The 23,517-nt window shown below is 43.8% G+C and overlaps 2 protein-coding genes and 2 long non-coding RNA genes across 4 annotated transcripts in view; 3 read left to right on the top strand and 1 right to left on the bottom strand.

Moving 5' to 3' along the window:
• The window catches only part of tbck (TBC1 domain containing kinase), a 42,587-nt gene extending 31,000 nt beyond the window's left edge, over nt 1-11,587 (top strand). Inside the window, exons 24-26 of the mRNA XM_041966070.1 lie at nt 3,334-3,497; nt 6,818-6,977; nt 10,587-11,587. Coding sequence (XP_041822004.1) covers nt 3,334-3,497; nt 6,818-6,977; nt 10,587-10,697 — 435 coding nt within the window. The 3' untranslated portion in view covers nt 10,698-11,587. The remainder of the gene's footprint in view (nt 1-3,333; nt 3,498-6,817; nt 6,978-10,586) is intronic.
• On the bottom strand, nt 1,142-3,553 carry LOC121627291. Its single transcript, XR_006008017.1, has 2 exons — nt 2,399-3,553; nt 1,142-2,303 (listed from the first exon to the last, which is right to left on the bottom strand). It is a non-coding gene; the product is annotated as an uncharacterized LOC121627291 (long non-coding RNA).
• Nucleotides 11,588-11,709: 122 nt separating the features above from the next.
• Nucleotides 11,710-19,971, top strand: LOC121627263 (arachidonate 12-lipoxygenase, 12R-type-like). Its single transcript, XM_041966082.1, has 15 exons — nt 11,710-11,849; nt 12,007-12,185; nt 12,448-12,652; nt 12,767-12,848; nt 13,016-13,138; nt 13,245-13,348; nt 13,705-13,871; nt 13,955-14,098; nt 14,706-14,909; nt 15,041-15,127; nt 15,214-15,383; nt 17,682-17,803; nt 17,953-18,053; nt 18,654-18,824; nt 18,964-19,971. The coding sequence occupies exons 2-15, from the start codon at nt 12,033-12,035 to the stop codon at nt 19,141-19,143; spliced, it is 2,013 nt and encodes a 670-aa protein (XP_041822016.1). The 5' UTR covers nt 11,710-11,849; nt 12,007-12,032; the 3' UTR covers nt 19,144-19,971.
• A 2,045-nt stretch (nt 19,972-22,016) lies between these two features.
• Nucleotides 22,017-23,406, top strand: LOC121627303. The gene is made up of 3 exons (XR_006008019.1): nt 22,017-22,436; nt 23,105-23,229; nt 23,374-23,406. It is a non-coding gene; the product is annotated as an uncharacterized LOC121627303 (long non-coding RNA).
• Nucleotides 23,407-23,517: the final 111 nt, after the last annotated feature.

The raw sequence follows: 23,517 nt of genomic DNA, 5'->3' as shown, positions 1-23,517 counted from the left end.
TACAATAAGCAGAATTAAAGGGCTGAAATAAGAAATAAGCCATTCTGCCTCCCCGCCACAGTTACACTGGCATTCTGTGGAAAACTCTGTCGTTTTATTTGTTATGTTTCAGTGTTGTGTGCAGAAAGGATTAGCATTGGTTAGCTTCAGTCAGTGATAAACTGGCATGCAGTTACTTGCTGTATAATCGTTGCTCATTGCAGTGAACCTGCCAGCTCGGGAGGTTAACACCCATCTGAACACACACACGCTGCAACTGGCCCAAAAATATATCGTTTCACACACTGGTGCAACTGGGTTCAATTAGGATTTTATTTCATCTTGTTAAAGTATTAATAACACCGTGGGTTTTCGTGCTCTCTGCTGCTAGCTGAGGTGTCTTTGAAGGGAGCTCAGCTGTCCCTGTTCCCCCTGTAATTCGACCATAATCTTCTCATCTGTGGGTTTGTTTCTGTTTGTGTGGCAAAACTGTGAAAGTGCACTGAAACGCAACAAAGAGCAGATGACAGAACATTGAGACACTGCTGTGATCTATGAGTTAGAGCTGATTCCTCCTGCGTCTTTAATGTGATTTGAAATTTTTGTGCTGTACAAAGACGTTCATTTGTTGGAAAAAGAGTCCAGAGTGAATGTAAATGAAGTAACTTCACAGTTAGTGATCGTACAGGTTTCACTGAGCAGGTGTGTTCTGTACTTTTACCTGGCACAGCACTCCACTCTACCTGGACTGCTGTTGGTCTGGAACAAGCCGACTTGTAGACACGAGGCTGCAGCACTGTCACCGTGTCTTATTAGGATTTTCTATGATAATTCCATGGAGTCACTATCCTGCTGCAGCTTCCTCGTCCTCTGCATATCTAGTTATATTGTTTTCTGCAAGGCTGAAACCAGAGATTGAGTGACAAATATTTTATAAGAAGTACTACATTTTAATTAAATAAAGTACTAATTCTAACAGCAAATGCCATTTATTCAGTGAGTGTGGCTTTTGTTTTGGGCCTCATGCATTCACTAAGTTGGTGTTGAGACAAGACATATCAGGGTGTGGTTACCTTACCTCTTCTTTCAATAAGATGCACCAAAACAAAGCATAAAAACATACCATAATACTGGCTCAAAACAACACAAACAACACCGGGCGTCATGTGTACGGCAGTATTTATTGCGTGTGCGGTATCAAACAGGTCCAATTGTTCCTGTTTTTCTGTTCACTCTTTAAACATTTATGTGTCGGTGGCTGATTGAAAATTGAAAAAGAAATCCGAGAGGTGAGCGACTTCTTTTTGGCACCAAACCAAATGATTGTTCATGGCAGGAAGAGGTAATGAATATGTAGATCTTCGCTCTGCTTGTGCTCTCATGTGGCCCAGAGGAGCTATTGTCAAGCTCTCTGTTGATCGTTCAAAAGAGCAGAATAAAGTTGTTTGTCGAAAACAACGCGCCGCCCCTCGAATCTCTTCCCTTTTCCCATCCTGACCCCGTGTTGCTGCGGCAGAGTTAAGCTTCACCCCGTAGACAAATCCATACAAATGACTGCTGTAGAGAATCGAGACACACATTTCGCCATAATCACAGTTGAAATCAGACACTTACTGAAATAATCAGGCTATGAATATTTATTAGAAGCAGAAACAAAAACCCAATTGTTTGGAGAATTTGAAAGAGGAGATGTAACAGCTTTGCCTGTCTCTATAGAGCCTGCAGTCAGGCTTTACAAGGGAAGGAAGATTTTGGATGTACCCAGAATTATGCCTCAGTAAAACCCTGCAGGCGGAGCCAAGTGAAAGTACTACCAGTGTAGGATTTTGGCTATAAGGAGAAAAACCTTCTTTATGCCTGGTTGCACTTTATTGAATGGGATTATTACAAAGATGTTTGGGTTGATATGATAAACTACATATAGTCCATATGGCTCAAGTAATATTTTCCATAAGAATGAAAGAGTACAGAATGTAAATAGTCTGTTTAAAGGCAGATTAGATAGATAAATAGATACTTTATTCATCTCCAAAGAGAAATTTGCAATTTTTTTTATTATTATTATATAATAATTATATAAGATTAAGGAGCACTTATCTTTCAAAAGGCTCCTCTTCCCTGGTTCAACGTCACCAGAAGCTCACGGCTCAGCCCGGCGCACCACCTGCTGCACGCCGTTATTGGTTGACAAAAGGTTGACGCCCAGAAACTTCCCAAGCACGTCCAAATCTGAAAATGCATGCAGAGGGTGGGGTCTCTGCAGATACCACCACACGCTGTGAGGCATTGCTTTTGTATGAGTCCATCACCGTGAAAGCTGAGACCTGCATGGAGTCAGTGGTGGATGAAGCTTTTTCACTGAAGTAAAACTACAGACGAATATGAAACAAAATGGATTTAAGGATGAAAGTAAAAGTACCTGTGAAGCAGAATGGCCTCTGTCGGTGATAAATAACTGGATCATTATTATCGATGCATGAAAAATAAACTGTAGTGTATCCCAAGCCGATCATGTGGTAGTTTTTTGTGCAAAATATTGGGCTCAAAACCAAAAAAAAACAACAAATGGAGATGTCAAAAATCTTTTGTGGGCTCGCAGAAGTCGCTGACTTCTTCGCCGTTGGGTGGGCGGAGGATTGTTCAGCCGGCCAATGGACTTCTCCGCTTTCAAACGTGTTATTTCCTGGATGGATGGTTTTGGCACTTAACCTGCTTGATGTGCAGTTGGCCCGTCTCTGCTTTGTAAATAGCTTTCACACAGTATGCTGAAATTCACAGATAAAGCTGTTAGTTTTTCTCTCCTGTTTAATTTGCGTATCAGTGAATGGACGTAGCAGACTGCTTAATGACCTCTCATTATCACAAAACACATGAATGTGTTAGTTGTTTTTTTTAACTGCGTCCTCACTTTTTTTTTCACATTTTACGGTTAAAATGATTTCAGGGCGTCTGGGAATCATGACGGTGTTGCGCTGGCTCCCGTTTGCAGAGACCAGGGTTCAGCCCCCTGCAGCCGTGCCCCTGACTCAGCGCTTTAATAAACTGGTTTGCCAGCGCACGTGGAAACTTGCAAAGGACCATGTTCCAGTCGCTGCAGCTGGTCATCTGTGGCGCTCTCTGAGCTGTAACACTGTTTTTATGGTAACACATAATGAACTTCTATTCTCGAGTTAGCAGATTTAAAAGGATGAGGTGTGATGATGAGGTGAAGTATTTCATTAATGCGGAGCAGATTTCGGCATTTTACAGTGACTGCTTCTCCGTTATTTAAATTCTGTTTAGAAATTCTCTGAAAGTCTGCGCTAGAGTTTTCCTCCCTCTTCATCTGACCTCCTGTGCCTTCCTGTCTTGTAGTCTCGGGAGCCTCTGGCGCTGTGTGACCTGAAAGCAGAAGTATCCCCCAGGATCTCGGCCGAGGACTTAATCGACCTCTGCGAGCTGACTCTGGCCGGGCCCGCCAAGAGGACCAAATCCAGCAAGCCCAAAATCATTGCTGTCGACATCCGCAGCATCGAGGAGTATCCTTACTGCGTCTATGAAAGGCACCTGTCAGCCCCTCACCTGTCGCAGTGGTTTTCCCTGACGTGGTGGCATTTTAACTTGTGAACTCATGGACTCACTCAGTGTTTCTCTGCTCTGCTTGTTTGCACAATCCTGGATTGTGTCCAACTGTGTCCAAGTAAAAACAGCCAAAGTTCCTTGTTTTCACATCACATTATGCAGCGTTGGCAGTTACACACAAGGCTGCTTTGAGCAGAACTTATGTCAACAAACCTGCCTGAACTTGAGGCTTCCTGTCATCAAATCTCGCATTTTACACTTCAACCAAACAGGTCGCGAACATGTTAAAGACACGAACTCCTTTTGTAATTGATTTCCATGGAAGGAGAATTCATTTGATTTTAATCCTTCATTTCTGTTGGCACACGTGTGGGTGTCATTTTTCTGGGCCAGATTACACTAGAAAGGAAGGACGACGACGATGTTCTGAGTACGGCCATAACGGCCCACGCTGTGAGACGCTCTGTGCCGTTGTATGCGTGAAAAGCGTCAGTCATGGAGGAATGAAAGTTCAAATCCTGGCTGGTTTCTCACCTCCGCACAGCTGGCCAATCACAGCGTGAGGCGCCTGCGAATGTCAGATTGTTGATTTCAGAGAGATAGAGAAATTGTCACAGTTCAATTCCGATGTTGGAAAGGTGGAGGTTTCTGAAGCGGTGACCGTCCTACAAGCACTTCTGCAGGAGCACACTGACTCCTTAACATGTTTCTTTGGAGTGCGTGTGAACAGAGCAGATTTTATCTGGCAAATTGTCCCTGCAGGCCGGACAGGAAGCATCCTGGCGGGGTTGTAAACATTAGCTGTGGCAGCTAGTTGAACTATTCTTGAACTTCTTTAAAGAACACTTCTGTTGTTCGGCCACTTGTAGGTCAGAAGTCTGCAGCGGCCGGTTAACAGCGGATTAAGATCACAGTTATGTGTTACATTGTGAGTTTTTGCTTTGAGGTGGAGGTCAAGAGTAACGAATATGAGGGTGCACAGACATTACACAGACTGCAGCTCAGTGGCCGCGGTGCACACAGCCTCTCTGACAGGAGTCTCCCACACTACACCTGGCTGCAAAGCAAATGGACTCCTCCGCTTTGAGATTTCTCTCTGATGAGCGTGTCTCTGTTCAGTCTCACAGGTGAACCATGCTGGTTCTCGCAAGGTCACGGTCCAAGTCCGTAAGTATCTGCCAGTAAAGGCTGTGTTTCATACAGGCTGTTTTCATATCGTGTCTGCACTTGCTCGGCACGATGCCTCTGCCGTATCTCTGCCAGTCTGGTGTGTCTTCTGTTGTAATTGCCGCTAAAGACTAATGTTTTTCGCTCCTGACTTATTTGCATAAGGTTCAAGGGTCATGAAACACACAGAAGCTAAATTTGTACACAATTGCACGCGTGCATCCCAGAATCCTTTGTATTGATCCCACGGTGCGTCTGATCCCCTGCTCATCTCTTGACCCGGTGCCAGCGCTTTGCGGGGTTTAGAAACCGAACCGCAGGCACACAGAGAATAAAACAGCTTGGTTCCCATCAAAGGCAAATAGGCGCAGATTCAGGCTGGATGATCTGCTTCAGCTGTCTGCTGCCAGATTCTGCAACATTCAGTTAGGCCCTTCATATCCACCCAGGCTGTCCCACCACATCCTGCAGGTTGAGAGGCGGGGGCATAAAGCAGTGGAGATTGGCCTGTGAACCTGAGTGAAATGCAGTCTTCTGGGCTTTGAGCTGAAACACAGTTTCCTCTTTTCCATTTTATCTTTTATTTCATGAGAGGATTCTGTCGTCAGCTGATAATCATGATCAGCACATTTTAATGTGGTTGATATTCTTCTGGGTTTAATATGCAGAGGATGCTCTTTCGTTAAGATTAACAGTATGTACATCATATATCTGTCCGCTGTCTAAAGAAAACCATGTATGTTTGTTCAGACAAACTGAAAGATTAAGTGTTCCTTTAAATTCTCCTGCTTCTTAAGATAAATAAATAAGTGAAAAACCAAACTGGGAAGCTGAAATAGTAAAAAAGCTGAAAACAAGGCTGCTGTTATTTGCTTATGAGAAGGTGATGGTTAGGAGATGCATGGTTTTCACGGGACAGCAGCAGTAGGTTGATGTGCGCGCACACAAATCAATGTAGGTCTGCCATACAAACAACTCCCTTAAATTAAAAATGAACACTTCTCCCGCTTGCCACTTTTAATAAGCTCTTTATCCGTCTTCTCTGCAGCTCAAAGTTAAAACATTACATAAAGGAATGAATTCTGTTTCTGCAGATTGTTTATCTGTGCAAGTGAAGCGTCCCAGAAAACCCTGCCTGAAACAAACGCAGAGGACTGGAAGGAGCGGGCCTCACCCTTCAGATCATACGTGGAATGCTAATTGTCAAAGGGGGTTAAAGAGCCATTAATCAATACGGATTAGGGATTGGAGCGAGGATTTTCAAATGGCGGTCCCTCCGGCCACATTCCTGCGCTGACAGACAGGCTCCTCGGGATAGCTCACGTGGACAAAAGGGATTTGGCCACTTTCACAGGATTTTGCAACCTTTGTTCACCTTTGTTGCGCTCTTGGGCAAAGCTCTGTTGTGGGTGTCTGTGGGTACAAAAACTGGATTAAATTAAGACCTCTGTGGGGTAAGTCAGGACTATGTAGTTTAAACTGTGTAGGTACCTGGTGGTTAATCTCTGCCGTTAAACAACTTCTTCGTGTAAATCCAAGGCTAAATGTGCCACAATGGGATTTGCCAGTTAGTGGGTTTTACAAAGCTGCATGTTGGACACTGACTCCTCATGTTCTTGTGGTAGCTCGTGATGATCGTGAACAAAGTAATTTCACTGAGAGAGAAGTTGCAATAATGTTGATAGCTACACTCTCAGAAATAGGACAATCTCCTTTTCTCAAGAGTGATCACTCAATTATATCCCACTCTGGGGTCGTTCACTGTGCCTGTGCAGCAAATCCCTCACTGAGACCTATTTCTTTTCTCTTCTGTCCTTTTCTCCTGCTGAATCACTTATTATATCTCCTACATGTCTTATTCTTCCTTCTCCTGTTGTCTAGTCTGTCTTACATTCTGTGTTATCAGTCTGATGATAAGCAGTTTAACCGCCGCTCTAATTAGGCTATACATGCACTGACGTGATGCTGCCTATGAGTGTCTATTGAATCCACGTCGTCCAAGGACATTACAGTTCCAGTGAGATTCAAGGTTCATCCCACTGTTTGGCCCTGCTCGCAGGCAGGCGGCGTACCTGCTCAGAGCTCTGCTCCTTAACCCCGCCGCCTCCAGCTTCAGCAGAGGCCATATTTCTGGCAGCATCAACGTTCCCTTCAGCGCAGCGTTCAACCCTGACGGTGAGCTGGTGCAGTGTCCTGCCACGGGAATCCTCCAGAACTACAGAGGACGCGTCATCGTGGTCATTAGCCACGCCATGAAGAGTGCTGCAGTGGTGAGAAAGCAGTCACACACTCACACACACACAAACAGAGCACAGGGATGTCTTTAAACAATACAAACCCTTTACAACTCAAAGTAAGTTGGCTCTATATGTATATTTATATTCCCCATGCTCCATGTGAACTGTGACTTTAGTGTCCGAGGTGGGAGTCAGTACAGTGAAACCAGACCTCAGGGTCCATTAGTGTCCTGTAAAGCCCCTCTTATCATCTGCTGGATCTCACTGGCATCATGCATGAATTGCACAACGGCAGGTGTCTGTTGCTTGAAGTGTTGTTTCCAGTATCAGCTTTCAGTCCAGTGTTCAGTGGAGCAAGACATTTCTGGGTGAAATACGTCATCGGGGCGGCATCGTGGAGCACCCACAGCAGGTTCTGTGTTCAGACCTGCCTGGCCGGGGTTCACACGGGGGTTTGCATGTTCTCACAGTCCAAAGACAACATGCAGGTTAATTCATAGGCCAGTAGCTGACGGGAAACCACTGTATAATGTAACTGTGTGAGTGAAGCTGACGGCGAAAACGAGTAGCAATGATTCATGTCTGTGATCATAGAACCAGTTCAAACTATTGTAGCTGCAGTAAAACATTCATGTAACTGGTGTCAGTAAGTATCAGATATTTTATTTTTCATATTAAATGTACTGTTTAGCCACACTAGTCAGTCTGTCCAGACAGGACAGGACTGTGGGCCAGACTGACATATCTCTGCTTGGCTATTTGATGCATTGCCATGAAGTTTGACTTTTTATCCAGGAGCTCAAAGTTTTCACTCATCCAGTGAAATATTCTTCTAGATGACTTGGTTCATTTTGTTCATATCTTCATGGTTTCCAGATGACGTGTCCTCATGACTTTGGTGATGTCCTTGCTCGTCCTCTCAGGCCACCGTGAGGCTCATATTTCTGGTTTTGAGAAGTGTCTGGATGGGTTTTAGATTCCTAGAATTTGCTGAAAGTGTAAATAGAAACAGAATGTGATAATTTGCAAAACACTAAAAAAAAAAGCACAAAGCCAACATATCAAATAATAATAAAAAAAAAAAAAAAAATGCAAAAACTTATTTCCTCATTTAGATTTTGATGAAGCAACTTTGAAATGCTAAAAGAAAACAGCTGGTAGAACATCTCACAATAACTTCTGTCGGCTGGTCGAGACCTTCAGGCCTCAGAGGACGCTGCATTGAAAACATTCGTGCTAAATATGGAGTTTCAGTGTTTCACAAATCATCAGAGTCTGTTTCTATTTACATTTATCACAGCGTCCCAACTTTTTTTGTTAACGGGGTTTTAGTCCTTTTCAAGAATAAAACAAGAAACGCAGAATTTTTAGTAAAAAGTTTGGAAAGGAGGCCGTCACACAGGATGAATGAGCCTCAGTATCTGACGTCTCCCTCACAAACGGGCAGAATCCGAGTTATAACGGACCCGTCTGATGCGGGTAAAGGTGGCTGGGCTTCTTTTGTAGCAGCCTGGTGTGCTGTGAATGTAATGTGGTCAAGGTAAACACGTTGGACGGCCTCGCGCTCTGGTGCAGCGCATCCTCAATCAGAGGCTGCAGGTTTATCAGCATATCTGTCCTGCTGCCCTCAGGTGTCTGCAGGGATTTAATGAAGTGACGGAGAAGCTTTTCATACAGTCTGAAGTAGCCGATTTAAATGCATCCACTTGCTGGAGAGTGTTTAATTCAAACATTATTGAATTATTTCTGTGCATATGTTCCAAGTATTTATTTTGCTGGAGTTGACAGAATCGCAGAAGTGGCAGCAGATTAGCGTTGCGTCAGGAGCAGACTTGGTTCTTAGATGCAAAGCCTTAAGATGCATTTTTCCACCGAAATACCCACATGAATTAAATGAACCTCCCACCTGTGTGCACCTGTCCTCCTACCTGTGCACAGTGTGCTCTGCACTGGCCACTAAAACACCACACAGACGGGCAGAGTTCTGGTCGAGTCAGTCTGATGAAAACCCACTGAGTCTGTGCCTCTTTCCTAAACGGCACCAGCCGAGGCTGAAGCCGTTTTTACATAAATCATTGTCTTTGACATTTCAGTGCACAAAAATAACTTTGCTCGCTTCAGCATAACAGAACAGAGAGCTGTATTGATCATTATAAATTCTCCTTTTGTGCTCTCTTTAGAATAAATTAGGCAAATTTAAATTTATAAACTCAGCAGGGATTTTGCTTCAGGCAACATCCCAATTTAGAAAAGATGTCCTCCTTCCATATGTTGGAAAGTAAAACGGGGAAAATAAGTACTTCTCCTTAATTGAAGAGACAGTCCTGCATTTTTTTTAGGAAGCGGCAGAAAGATCTCAGTTTTTGACCCAGTTGTAAGAACAGAATGGAAGAATTACGTTGCTCAGCTGAAATAGCTCAGAAATCATCAGTGTTTCACATTAATATGTGATTTCTTTTCATCGTTATCTTCATTTACTGTAGACATGAAGCATGAGGGTTGATCATGATCTTCATCATCACACAGGCAGGGATGATGACTCTTCATCAAACTAATGATCAATTGGATTTCATGATTGGGAGGTTTTGCAAGCAGCTGATTGGTTAACGGTTGAGGTCAGAGAGGCCCCATACGACCGTGACCAAGCCCACACCTTGAAGTCCTCACCTGAGCGTCATGACAAACGTCATCAGACCTTTCAGTCACGCAGGTCACGAAATTAAAGGTCGATAAAAGGACTCAATTGTGCTTAAATGCCATTCGGTGCCATTCTGCGTGCACCAGCGGCATTATCACGAGCTCTGGGGGCGCAGCGATGGGTGCGCTCACCGTGTGGTCAGGCTTTACTGTAAACCTCTGACATTTAAAGCATTCACAGGCGGGCCTCGTTCTCAATGCTCAGGCTTTATGTGGACATTTCATCTGATCGAGTCTGATTTTTTGTGTGTGACCAACATGACAAGACAAAATACGTTTATTTTTCTTCTGTTGCTTTCTGATGGATTCATGAACACATCGTTCAGAAAGTATTCGTTGGCGCTGCTTTTGATCAGAAGTATTCTGCAAAGCTTGATTAATTTTTTTGTTCAGATAACACTTGTGGTTTTCATTATTATTATTTTTTATGAGCTTTTAATTTTGCATTGTTTGGACGGTGCTGCACTGTTGAAACAAGCACAATAAACATCGTCCTGATATACAAACTCTAACGGGGGCAGCTCTGACTCTGACCTCTGATCTGGTTCCATCATCAGATTCTCAAACGAGGCTGTAGTGATGAAACCACACTCGGTCTAACGCTGTTTCCCTGCTAATGCTGTGCGTTGTATTGGAAGGTGTATCTGTGGTAATTACTGACAGACAGAGTATTAACACAAACCATCAGGTAGCACTGACGCTCTCTGGGTTATGTTATTAACAGTGAGAGCGCAGAAGAAGAGCGTGAGACTTTTGTGACAGAGAAAAGTCTCAGTGTGACCTGGAGGCAGGTTTAGTTCTCTGATATCAAATCATTTGCTCGCTCTTTGAATTTCTCTCTCAGTATTTGTCTCCTCTGACGACACCTGACTCATCATGTGACGTCAAGCTGAAGGGCTGTTAATGTGTAAAGATGATGAAACCTTTTTCTCCCTGTCTCCCCAGTTTGCAGCACACCTGGTCAAGGTAAATTTCCCGCGGGTTTGTATCCTGGACGGAGGGATCAACAGGCTGAAGCCCACCGGCCTCCTGACTGTCCCCTCCCCGCAGATCTGACCTCATACCTCAGCTTCACCTTCACTAAAGGGACGAGTGGAAAGGCTGTAAATTGCCTTTTGAGGTGAAAAAAAGCGATGTCACCATTGTATGTAGACTTTTTTTTTTTTTTTTTTTTTTACATATTCTCATTGAACTGTGATGATGATGAAAAACTACATTAAAATAATCCTTTGATTTCATCTCCAAATATACTTATAGAGCAATTTTATTCTTTTCTGTCCCAAAACAAGTGATTTAATGTTTTTTTTTTTAAGGAAAGACTTCTATGTGTTGTTATTGTGAGTTGAGTCTGTGATTAATACAAATATCTTGATCTGTATGTCAGCCTGTCTGTTCTGAGCCAGTTGATCTAAGTAACTCTGTGGTACTTTATTAGCTATGCCTGCATGATCTAATTCAATCCAGTACAACTACCGTGCCATAAAGTCTACTTTTATAATGTGGTGAGTGAGTGCATTATATTCAAAGTGTTTCTAATATTCTGCCCCTCTCATGCATATGAATATAGCCCAGCACAACACTGCTTTTAACTATGAGCTCAGTAATAAACATTTCATTGAATTCTCACAGTTCCCACAGTGGCAGAGCTGTTGTATTGAATTGTAATAGACTGTACAGGTGTGCCAAATAAAGTGGCCACTGTGTATGTGTGAGAATAATAAAAAATAACACAGTGATTTGTGTATTTGGTGATTTCATAACTGCTATTATTAAAAAAAAAAAAAAAAGATGCCACGCTGTGAAAAAAATAAACATCAATCAAAACCAGTCTTTAGACAACATACGGCAGCAGGATGTTTCAGACAAGCCGGGGCAGGAGCACACGTTTCGAAAACTCCACAGTTGCACAGGTGACGGTATCTCGACAGATATTCTCAAAAGGCTCAGATGGTGACATGCGGATGTGGGTGGATCGCCGCTGTCTAAAGCATGTGATGATAAAGGATAGTGATCTCGTGCTGCCTTGAGACGTCACCGTCTGTGTCAACTTTCCGTGGTTGTACACATGCAGCGATTGCTCGTACACGTCCGACATTCCTGCACCAGAGCTACTTGCCACAGACTGGACACTCCCACCAGATGAATTCATAAAAAGGTGATCAGTGGTGCGCTCCTATCAGAGGACTTCAACATTGGTCTGATCAACAGGTAAGAGAGATGCTTTATGATTCCAGTTAGACTGTGATAAGTTCGTCATGACGCATTTTGTCCTTTTCACTGAGATGCCTGCATTTCTAAGATTGTTTGCACTCTGACAGCCACTCAGCACTGATTAGATTGACTATCTTCATTCTCTTCCCACCAGGATTCTTGGGGGTTTCCAGAGTAAACATGGTGGCCTATGAAGTGACCGTGTCCACTGCCTATTTCAGCGGCGCCACCACTGTTGGCAGTGTGTTCATTAAGCTGGTGGGCACAGATGGAGAGAGCGAACGCAAGTGGCTCATGGGCTTCAAAGGTGCTGCAACCTTCATGAAAGGAGCAGTAAGTCTGAAATGTGTCACAGGCTTCCTTAATTTTGCTTATGTGAAATTATTAAATAACAGTTTAGAGAAGCTCAGAAGTGCAGGATATGTACTGTTCTGCAACCTACGGTCACAAAGGTAACCAAAGCTACAAAAAAATCCCCATAATGAGCCTCATGAAACTGGTATTTTATGCAAAGTTTGACATTTGGTAATTGTATGTTAATTATTGGGATGCCAAAGCTCAGTTCTTGGTTGTCTTCATCTCATCATTATTCCAGGTGTCTAGTTTCACTGTGTGCTGCCCCGCCTCCATCGGAAAGCTGGTTCTGATAGAGCTCGACAAACAGCGCCTCCCGCTGTTTCCGGAAGACTCCTGGTTCCCAGCCAAGGTGGAAGTGAAATCCCCCGAGGGAGACGTCTACCACTTTCCCATCTACCGCTGGATCACTGACAACGAGGTGCACCGCTTCAGAGAGGGAACAGGTGTGTGAAAGACGAGCTCTGTGACCTGCACAGTGGGGGGGGCGGGAGCAAATTCACGCCGACATACTGTATATATCAACAGTTTTTAACCCTTGTTGTGGCTCCTTCTTTAAGCCCTGAGAGTCTTTGACGACAACCATCACCTGGGCAGGTACAGTCGACAGCAGGAGCTGCAGCAGAGAGAGGAAGACTATCGGTAAGAGCTCAGAACGCCATAGAGCCAACGTACTGCACATTCATGATGTCATGATAAATGAAACACCAGCAGTGTTTTTACTCTACGTTCAGCTTGCACACTGGTGCGCGCTGGTGTCTCGACTGTCCAAAGCTCCTCATCACTCTGCTCTTGTCTGTTTTTCCCAGCTGGGATGTGTATGTCGAGGGAATACCACACTGCATAAAGGCAGAAAACCCTCTTTCTCTGCCATGCGAGGTCCGCTTCTCCTTCACCAAGACGACGGAGTTTCTCTTCACGGCATCCGCGGGGTGATTCTGTCAGATACACGGCATATCTCTCAGTGTCACCATGTACCTGTCAATCAAAACGAGCCAGGGCGTCATGATAAAGTTGCTCCTTGCTTTTATTTTCCAGGCTGACTGAGTTGCAGCTGAAAGGGCTGGCAGGCTGCGAGAAGAACTGGACTGATATTGATGACATCAAGCAGGTGTTCTGCTGCAAACGGACTGACATATCAGGTGCTTTACTAAGATAAGATAAGATCAAACCTTATTTATCCCAATTTCCTGTTACAGACAGGCTATACAGGCTTTGTGCATTATTTCTAAAGAGTATAAAAAAATATTCCCTTGTGAAGGATGACTAAAAAGTATTGAACTGCATATGAGTAAGATGTGACTAATAAAACACAGTGTTTATTATGTCTGTCAGGCTCAGTGGAATACTTGGCACTGGATGAATAATCGTGTACATTCAGCTATATTTACTTACATTTGCTTACCTAAATAAATATGTGTTATCAGTCCGTTGGATTTGTTGCAGTGAAGCTAGTGACGGTGGTAGATCGAGGTTTGAAACTCAGTCTCTTTCCCAGACTACGTCCAGAAACACTGGAAGGAGGACGCCTTTTTCGCCTACCAGTTTCTGAATGGCGTCAACCCCATGATGATCCGCCGTTGCACGGCCCTGCCCGGTAACTTCCCCGTCACTGACGACATGGTCTTCCTCCACGGTCAGTGCAGCTTAGCGGCTGAGATGAAGGTGAGTCGTGTTTTGGCCCGTGACACTTTGAATGTTTGATGGCGAGTCGACTCGTTTCTCATCCTCGCTGAAATTTCACACAGAAAGGAAACATATTCCTGTGTGACTACAAGCTTTTGGATGGAGCCAAACCGAACGTCATCAATGGGAAGAAGCAGTACCTGATGGCTCCTCTTGTCCTTTTGCACAAAACACCCGATGATAAGCTGATGCCAATCGCTATTCAGGTGAGATCAGCGCTCAAATGCAGCAAACGGTGAAGCTATAGGTTATATAGGCAGCTGTGAATGCTTGGTTAATTTCCTCCTGCCTGAACCTGAGCCGTGTAAAAAAAAGTTCCTCCTATAGCCGTATCCAAGTTTGACAGGCTGAAAGTCGACTCTGACACAAGCACATTCAAGCCACTCTTTTATTCATAAGCCCAAAATCATGGATTTACCCAAAATGGCTTTACAAACTGCACAACATCAGACAGTCACTGCCCCGGGCCCTTCGTTTGGACGAGCTGCGATCCCTCTTCCGGGACAGCCGATCAATACTGTTAGACAGAAAAATGAGTCGTAAAATTAGAAGAACATGGATGAGAGAAAACATTCACAGTGTTTTCCGTGCAGTTGCAGCCTGCCTCCCTCCCTGCCGCCTTTATAATTGATTAACACAGAGGAAAGTCGAGCTTCTGTCCTGAAGAAGCCCCTGCTCTGACCTCCCCGTAAAAGAGATTCAGTTAAAATATGAATTTCACCTAACAGAAGAATGTTGAATCTTGAATGTTACCGCTGCTGTTAACGGATCGAAGGGACCAAATGAACGGCATCCACCTTCCTCCTCCTGCAGCTGAAACAGACTCCAGCCGACGACAACCCCATCTTCCTCCCCTCCGATTCCGAGTACGACTGGTTGCTGGCCAAGATTTTTGTGAGGAGTGCAGATTTCAGCGCGCATCAGCTCGATGTTCACCTGCTGCGCACTCACCTGCTGGCTGAGGTGTTTGCTGTGTCGCTGCTGCGCCACCTGCCCATGGTGCATCCTCTGTACAAGGTGAGTGCAGCAGAGGACGCTGGACTGTAGCTGTGGTGAAACGTAATGTTTGAGTGTGTGTGCAAGTATTTCCACTGGCTAGATGATACAGAAGCATCAAGATTTCTGCTTTTGTTCCCTCTCTCCCTCAGCTCCTCATACCTCACACTCGCTACACTCTGCAGATCAACTACTTAGCTCGACTCCTCCTCATCTCTGAGACGGGTGTTTTCACTGAGGTACGAAGAGAGCAACACACCCAGCAGACTAATACCAAATGCATTTTTCTCCAAACATGTTGCTGACATATTCGACTCTTCCCCAGTTTGCAGCGTCTGGTGGAGAGGGTATGATGACAATCCTGAAGAGATCGCTGTCCTCCATAACCTACAGCTCCCTCTGCATACCAGACGACATTGCTGAGCGGGGGCTGGAGGCTGTGCCCGACTTCTACTACAGAGACGACGGCCTCAGGCTGTGGGATATCATCCACAGGTAACGCAGGCAGCTTCTAGTTTGCATTATGTTTATAATTTGTATGATAATGGTGCAGAATCGTGGATGTTTTAGATGTTTTAAAGCCACGCTTTAAAGTATCGGGACTAGGAAAACACATTTAGAGGCCATCAGCGGTTTCAGTGCAGGATTTGCTCTCCGGTTCCACTCGCAGGGAAAAAGTCATTAAACATAACTAGTGTAGGTCTGACTGAATCTCATGCTCTGCTCAGCTGAAGTGATGATAATGAGGACGGGACAGATCAGCTGGCCAGCACAAAGGTTACACATCTGTGTTAATGAGATTGCTCCAGCGGGGAGCACCAATCCTCGCAGCAAAGCAGCCTGAAAATACAAATTTGGGATTAGAGGGAGCATCCACAAATTGTGCGCCACACTCCGGAAATGATGCCCGACTGGACCGTCCTGCTTCTACTGATCTCACATTTTGTTTCCACCACTGATCACGAGTGACCCGGCTGCTCTGACGTCATTCACCGTCGACTGAGGCTGTTTTAGTCAAACTGTAAATTCAAGTCCAGACATTTTCTGCACAGAGAATGGCAGTCAGTGATCATGCACAACAAGGTGTCCTGATTTAGGAAGATAGGAGTCCAAATCCTGCCCTCTTAGTTTTCTCTGGATGTCTTTCATCAGTCTGTCTGAACAGTTTCTTTGCATCAATAAATCTGTTTCAATGCAAAGTCCTCTGAGCCGTTTGCATTGAAACACATGCTCTTTCATCTTAGTCACTGTCGACGCTGAAAGTTCTGGGGTTAATGACAGTTAACTCAGCTGCCAGTTTTTTAGGAACACCGAGCTAAAACCAGTGCAGTTTAATACACTAAATCAGAAATGCATAATGCTACCAGTTGTTTGACTTCAGAATCATTCTGGAGGTGTTTTTAATGTTAACATTTGTCTGCCCTCCCTGATGGAAATGGAATGGACGATTTAGGAACATTGGATTTGGGCCTGGCTTTAAGTGCTCAAACTTCTGAATGTCTTCTCCCAAAACACGTCCCAGGTCTGCACCGTTTTAGAAAAGGCAAAACAGCTTCTTTGACATCACCGAAGTCGTGTCACCTCAGCGTTAACGTGCTCAGTCTGAACCCATTAAGAGCAGAGCTGCAGTGCGTTTGATTTATTGTTGATTTGCCCTTTAAATGTCAAGCGGCCTGGGTGTTAGATTACCGATGCCTTAAAGAGGAGACTGTACGATAAATGGGTGCTCCAAACCTCGGCTGCCGGCTCTTAATGGAGTAGACACTCGCAGTCGGCTATGAAATGATCTTAAATGTTTCTGCCTGAGCTGCTTTGATGGAGAACTCAGGTGAGGTGAGAGGAGGGGCTTCCCTAAACTTTACAATGAAAAGTGCCAGTTTCAACAAAAAGCAGCCCTCAGTGTGGCCGAGCTCTGCAGCTCCGGCACGTGGCGTCAGAATATAAGAATCCATGTTCTGGCAGGCAGGACTGTGTCGGAACGAGAGAACATTATTCTAATATTATTATAATAATATTATTCTCAATATTAAAGAAATCACACAAAGGGATTTACAAATGTATGTCAGCATTTATGTCTAAATAACTTTGCATTAATATTTTTCAACTGTTTCTAATTGTATATAAAAATGTCTTGAGTGCAGTAGAAATCCAGAAAAATATGTTTTTAGAAGGTTTTTCACCAGAAACATATTTGCATGTCGTTACAGCTATAAACAAATTGTTGAAGCTGCATTTACAAACTGCTTGTCATGTTGTTGAGACTCACAAATGCCTTTTTTTCAACGGGGAATTACCTGTAGCCAATCAGATGGCTCCTTTTTGTTTCACGTCGGTGTAGATCCAGGGGTGTCATTTAATGTGATCACGATGCTCTTCAGCTCTGAATTGTTGTTCTCTGTTGTATGACACTGTTGCTTAGTTTTGGCATTTCCTTCTGTTTGAACAGGCTTTAACACAAATGCAACGAAGCTCACAAATACCGACAGCTTTATAAATGCAGCTTCAACAGTTTGTATAGAAATGTACAACAACTGAGTTTAATAATACTATTAGCTACATTTATTAGATGATTTCTACTATATTTATTTTAAACAAGAAATATTTGTGCATTGAAAAATATTCATGTGTAGAGAGTCATTTATTTATAAATCCTGAAATATATTTGTGAATCCTTCTGTGTGCATTCACTAATGTTGACACTGGTCTGACATATCACGCAGACGACAGCGTGTTACTGCTGCAGCATGCGTAAAAATGTGAATGTCAACTCGGAATATGATTCATTTCTCAAAGGTTCGTGCAGGAAATGCTCTGCTACTACTACAAGAGTGACGCTGAGGTCCAGCAAGACTCCGAACTGCAGAACTGGATCGGGGACATTTTCAAGCATGGATTCCTTTCCCAGGCGTGCACAGGTGGGCCTTAAAGAAGAACTCTTGTGCTAATGAGGATAAATGTGCTCATCTTTGTGCCATTATATTCTCATAATGCAAGCATAAATCAAACGGTATGCGAGTCATCTGCAGGTCTTTGAGTGAAGCAGTGTGTTCTGGCTCATCCTCAGGTATTCCACAGCGCTTCGCCACTGTAGGCGAGCTGGTCAAGTTTGTCACCATGGTGATCTTCACCGGCTCGGCGCAGCACTCAGCTGTTAACTCTGGACAGGTGAATCCTTTTACTTCACGGGGCTGATCTCTTATAAAGTTGCTGTTTTCGGGGAACGCCAGCCGGCCTGAGGCTGCTGCACTGCGGTGCTTTGAGCTGAGAGCAGCGAATGCTAGCCTACTCACCACGACAATGCTAGCATGCTGACCACAGCAGGTATAATATTTACTAAGATCGCAGTCTTAGTTCACCGTGTGTGCATACAAGCATTTGCTTCTTAGCACAAAAGACAAAGTACAGCTGAGGCTGATGGGAATGTCATTAGTTTTGCAGATATTTGTTCATAAAGCAAAGTGTTTTTTTTTCTTTTTTTATATGATGATGCCACAAAAGTTTGAACCAACTTTAGTGGCAATCCAGCCAAACGTTCAAGATGTTTCTCCCATAATCCCAAATATGAAGCATTGGTTCATACATGGCCAGAGGAAAAGTCAGGGGGTCAATCAGCTATTAGGATTCATCCTCCAGGGACCATGAATGTTTTTGTTCCAATCCAAATTTCATGGTAATACATCGAGCAGTGGGCCGACCCGCCAGCACAACGACATGTCGCAGCTTTAAAAAGTATTAATCAGTCATCCTGTTTATCATTCATTGCAGTATGACTTCGGTGGCTGGATGCCCAACACTCCCATCTCCCTGCAGCTTCCTCCCCCCACCACCAAGGGGACGGCAAGTGAGGCCACGATGCTGCAGACGCTACCTGACGTCAGCACGACGGTGCAGGGCATGGCCACCGTGTGGCTGCTCAGCAAGCGGTCCTCTGACTTCGTAAGTGCCCAGAAATCCCTGGAAAATTACGCAAATCACATTTGTGTTCAAGTTGTTTGAGGCAAGTTGGCAAGAAATGTTGAAATGTTAGTGGGAAAAGAATAATTAAAAAGTTTAAATGTCTCTTCGATCTCGTCAGATCCCTCTTGGCCAATACCCGGATGATCATTTCAGTGAGGAGGTTCCCTGCAAGGTGACAAAGGTTTTTCAAGGAGAGCTCGAAGTGTTAAGCGCAGCCATCAAAGTAAGGAACAAGTGTCTGGAAGTCCCGTACACGTACATGGATCCCACAGAGGTAGAAAACAGTGTGGCCATCTGAGTATCAGGTGTGAGCTCCTGAGCTGGGGGCCAACATTCAGGTTCACATTAATAAAAGGGGGAAAGAAACTGATGAACTGTAGTGTAATCAGGCTTCTGCACGTGATCACTGATTATTACGCAGCCTGCTCGACTTAACTGTGGTGAAAATGTCCTGTTTAAATTATCCACATCCTAAATAAATTGGGTTTTCAGTGAATAAACAAGACATGTTACCAAAAGAGATGAGATGCAAAGCTGCTGCATTGAGACGTTTCTTAAATTATCCTCACTGAAAAAAAAAGGGACACTTATTTTTTTTATAGCCATTCAGTATGTGTGTTCATGTGTGTTGCAGAGTATCCTCCTGTTGCTAAAATGAGCTCCAGCTGTTTGTTATGGGCCATGCAGAGCAGTGTTATATATCAATGAGAGAATGGAAATGACTTCATTTAGATTGTTTTCCTGTTGCCTTCATTTTCTTCACACGTTACTGATGAAGAAACTTTAAATCAAGCAATTCGTCAATAAACATCATGAGATGTAGAAACAAACATGGTGCCCATGAGTAATGATTAAAAAAAATTAACGTGGATGATTTGTCATTAAATAATCACATCAAAACCCTCATTTAACACAGCAGCATGTTCTTCATAAAGATTAAAAAATGACTTGAGTTTTGATAATTTGCACATTTTTCATGTTATAGAAATGAGTTCTTGTTGCTGTAATGTGAATTTCTGTACCTTCTCTGTGAAGCAGCTGATTTCTGATCACTGCTGTCACTCAGGTCTAAACTGTGAGCACATTTCCTCACCATAATAAAGGATTGGTTAAATCTACACCGTGACGAGAGCCTGGCATCGTCATCGCTGCCTGAATTCATCATCTTTCACTGTTTGTGTTATTATTTACTGAAGGGGAGATTAATGCTAGATTGTCTGTAGATGAATGTTCTCAAAGGAAGATGGGATGTCTGAGTACGTGAGAAAACACGATGTAGGGCCCTCTAGGGTGCCTTTCCAGTGGAGAAAACGTGATGAAGTGACCTCTACGCTGCCCTTCCAGCAGAGAAAACATCTCTCTGTAGTGCCCTTTTTATTTTTTCTGCCCTTGCCCCTCAGACATCGGTTAACCATTGGCTGTATTCTCTTTTGTTAATCACTGAAACGAGACAAAACACCACAGGATATATGACAGAGGTAGACACAACAGATCATACAGATACTGACATCACATACCTTTCACACAGACTGGCAGCTGTGTGGTTTTCTACCAGCGTAATAAAGATCTGGTGAGAGACAACAAAATACTGTGAAAGTGCTGCATTTACAAGCTCTGTGATCACATTATGGAACTGAAACATTTAACTTCCTGTGCTTCAAAAGCGCCGTTTGTGTCGTATGTACGCATACAAACAAATAAAAGATAGATTGGAGCAAAATAGAATCTATAAATAATGAATAAAATCAGTGAACACGATAAAGAGATCAGATAAAATATTTTTTTTTACTAGCAGGTAAATCCTAACGACGCTCTGATGAGCATTCACGTGTGAGAACACGTCCAGCAGAAACAAAGAGCTGCAGCTCTCTGGAGGATTTGTGTGTTTGTTTTTTTTAATCTCTGCCTGAGCCGACCGGTTCCTCCCGCTCGACGGCCATTTTTTCATTTCATTGTTTACATTTCATCAGAAACACTTTGTTGGCTTGACTGACGTGTCGTACGTTATCTGAGCGATCCCTTCAGATGGACCTCGATACCTTTGTGCCTGATGTGTAAAAGGGAAGGCAGCCGCTGCAAAGCTGTTCTCTGCAAGGTAAGAAGGTTGAGGTTCTAGCAAAAAAAAAAGGTTCTTCTGCTCCTAAAGGTCAAAAATGATGACATTTAACCTCTTCAAAGCTTGCTCAGGCCACCACGACACATCTTATTTCAGCTTTATTCTCAGAAATGTAGTTTTCAGTCAATTAATTATTGAGTTCAAAATGAGTCTTTTTGTCACCTTAATTCTGAGATTAATCTCTCAGTGACTTTAAATCCAGTGTACTACAATCGAGCAGGGAACATAATGATGACAACGATAATAACCTGAAACTGTTCAGCTGTATAAACTTTTGAATGGGGACTAATCGGACATCCTAAAAGCGCTTGTGAATGAAATTACTGTGAAAATCACCCATTAATAGGACCCTGTATGGACCATAGCCGCATTGATAATTGTGCTTTGATCTGTATTTAAAATGTGGATAAAATAATTAATATCAAAGGGCTATATTATTTATAGTGGTCTCTCTGTCATTCTCCAAAATAAAGGTGTGAAAATTTCTCTCTGCACTTTATCTGCTCAAGTGCTACAAATGCAAAGACAGTGACTGAATTTGTGCCTCCACTGCCAGTGAGCCTCGCTCACCTTCTCTTTGTCTGTTTGCTTCAGTATCCTGCCCCACTCGTCTGGGAAAGCTGCCGCTGATTGAGGTCGACAAAGAGCCCCTCCCACCGTTCCCAGAAGAAGTGAAGTCTCCAGAGGGGGACGACTCCAGCTCCCTGACAGCGAGCTTCACCTGCTCAGGAGCTGAAGCAGAGAGAGCAGCTGTAAAGGTGGAGCTTTGCTGCGTGTTCATATATGATAACCTGCACTCCACGAACAGCTCAGACACATGATGCTGTCAAAGTTAGTTCACATAAAAAAAATACTATCAGGTCGTGTTCTGATTGGCCGGGCTGACGGCGAGCAGAAACGGTCTGAAATGGTTCTTCAACAAGCAAACAGACGTAGCAGGAACAACTGAGCTCTGTAACTCGAGAACATATAGATTCAGTGTTGAACTGAATTCAACACACAGGTGGTGAATCCTGCTTTCTGTCCAGCGACACTGGAGGGACGATGCTTTTTTTGGCTGCCAGTACCTGAATGGTGTCAACCCCAGTTTGATCCATTGTGTGCAGCCCTGGCTGAGATCATCCCCGTCACTGATGACTGGTGTTTCTCTGCGGGGGTGGGGGAAATGGAGGCTTTTTGTGTAGAAGTTCCATGAATGAATAAGGTGAGTTTGAACTGTTAAACCTTCGTGTGGACAGCAGAGCACACGAAGCAAACGCAGATATGAAATGTGACACAGCACAGAAATCCTGGTTCAACAGTCCTTCTGAAAACTGTTCATTTATGAGCGACCTCTCACATTATTCCTGCGTGACTACGAGCTTTTGGATGCAGTGAAACCAAACATCATCGATGGGAAGAGGCAGCACCTGCTGGCTCCTCTTGTCCTTTAACACAAAACACCTGACGATAAGATGATGCTGATCGCTATTCAGGTGAGACTGACCTGCAAATTTACACTGAACATTAATGTTTGGACACATCCAATATGAACTCCAGTGGAAGATAGTTTAGATAAAGCATGTTTAATTGAGTTTTATTGGACAAAGACCATTGGATTTATGGTCTTTTAGCATGAAATGTTTCTTTACAGCCACATCGTGTGGACTCCTCCAGCACATGATCCTGGATATGGATCTATGGAACAGGCCACAGCCCTGTCACTGAGTTTTAGTGTCCACTGAGTCATATAGTGTACGCATGGATTTGGTCATTTCTGCTGGTAGTTGGATAAAAGCTGAATGAGGAATTTAAACATCCAGTTACATGAAACGGATGCTACCTGTCAGGCTTTGTGTGACTGATTGATAAATGAACATCCCTGTTTCCCAATACTGCATGAATGTATGGAAAAACTGTGTATTAAAATGACAGATACTGATTATAATAGACTTTGGGCCCAAAATGTTTAAAGCATCTGAGGTCAGTCACACTGTGTGATTCTTCCTCTTGAATTTATAAAATCCTTCATGTCAGATTTTCCAGACTTCCCTGAAGAAGAACACTGAGGAGGTTGAAAGAGAATTTCCAGCAGCAGCTCAGCACCTCACATTATAACCCGTCATCTTTCCTGGTTTCACTTTTTGCTTTTGGTTCTCCAAAGAGATCCAAGAGTCCAGCTGACGACAGTCTCGTCTTTATGGCCAAGATTTTTGTGAGAGGTGCAGATTTCAGCCCAGTGTTCACCTGCTGCGCACTCACCTGCCCATGGTGCATCCTCTGTACAAGGTGAGTGCAGCAGAGGACGCTGGACCTACTGTAGCTGTGAAACATAATGTTTGAGTGTGTTTGCGAGTATTTCCACTCGCTAGATGTGATAGAAGCATCAAGATTTCTGCTTTTGTTGCTAACAAAGCTCCCTCTCTCCCTCAGCTCCTCATACCTCACACTCGCTACACTCTGCAGATCAACTACTTAGCTCGACTCCTCCTCATCTCTGAGACGGGAGTTTTCACTGAGGTACGAAGAGGGCAACACGCCCAGCAGACTGATGCCAAATGCATGGGTATGACCACA

The sequence above is a fragment of the Chelmon rostratus genome, chromosome 3, assembly GCF_017976325.1.
Source record: "Chelmon rostratus isolate fCheRos1 chromosome 3, fCheRos1.pri, whole genome shotgun sequence".
Classification (NCBI taxonomy): domain Eukaryota; kingdom Metazoa; phylum Chordata; class Actinopteri; order Chaetodontiformes; family Chaetodontidae; genus Chelmon; species Chelmon rostratus.
The sequence above is the reverse complement of the archived record's forward strand: the minus strand, read 5'-3'. Positions and strand labels throughout refer to the sequence as shown.

Excerpts from the sequence above, each read along its gene's own strand:
- LOC121627263 (XM_041966082.1), top strand. The coding sequence starts at position 12,033 with ATGGTGGCCTATGAAGTGACCGTGTCCACTGCCTATTTCAGCGGCGCC. Across the intron at positions 13,872-13,954 it reads GCTTAGCGGCTGAGATGAAG|AAAGGAAACATATTCCTGTG; the intron begins GTGAGTCGTGTT and ends AATTTCACACAG. Across the intron at positions 18,054-18,653 it reads CAGCTGTTAACTCTGGACAG|TATGACTTCGGTGGCTGGAT; the intron begins GTGAATCCTTTT and ends CATTCATTGCAG.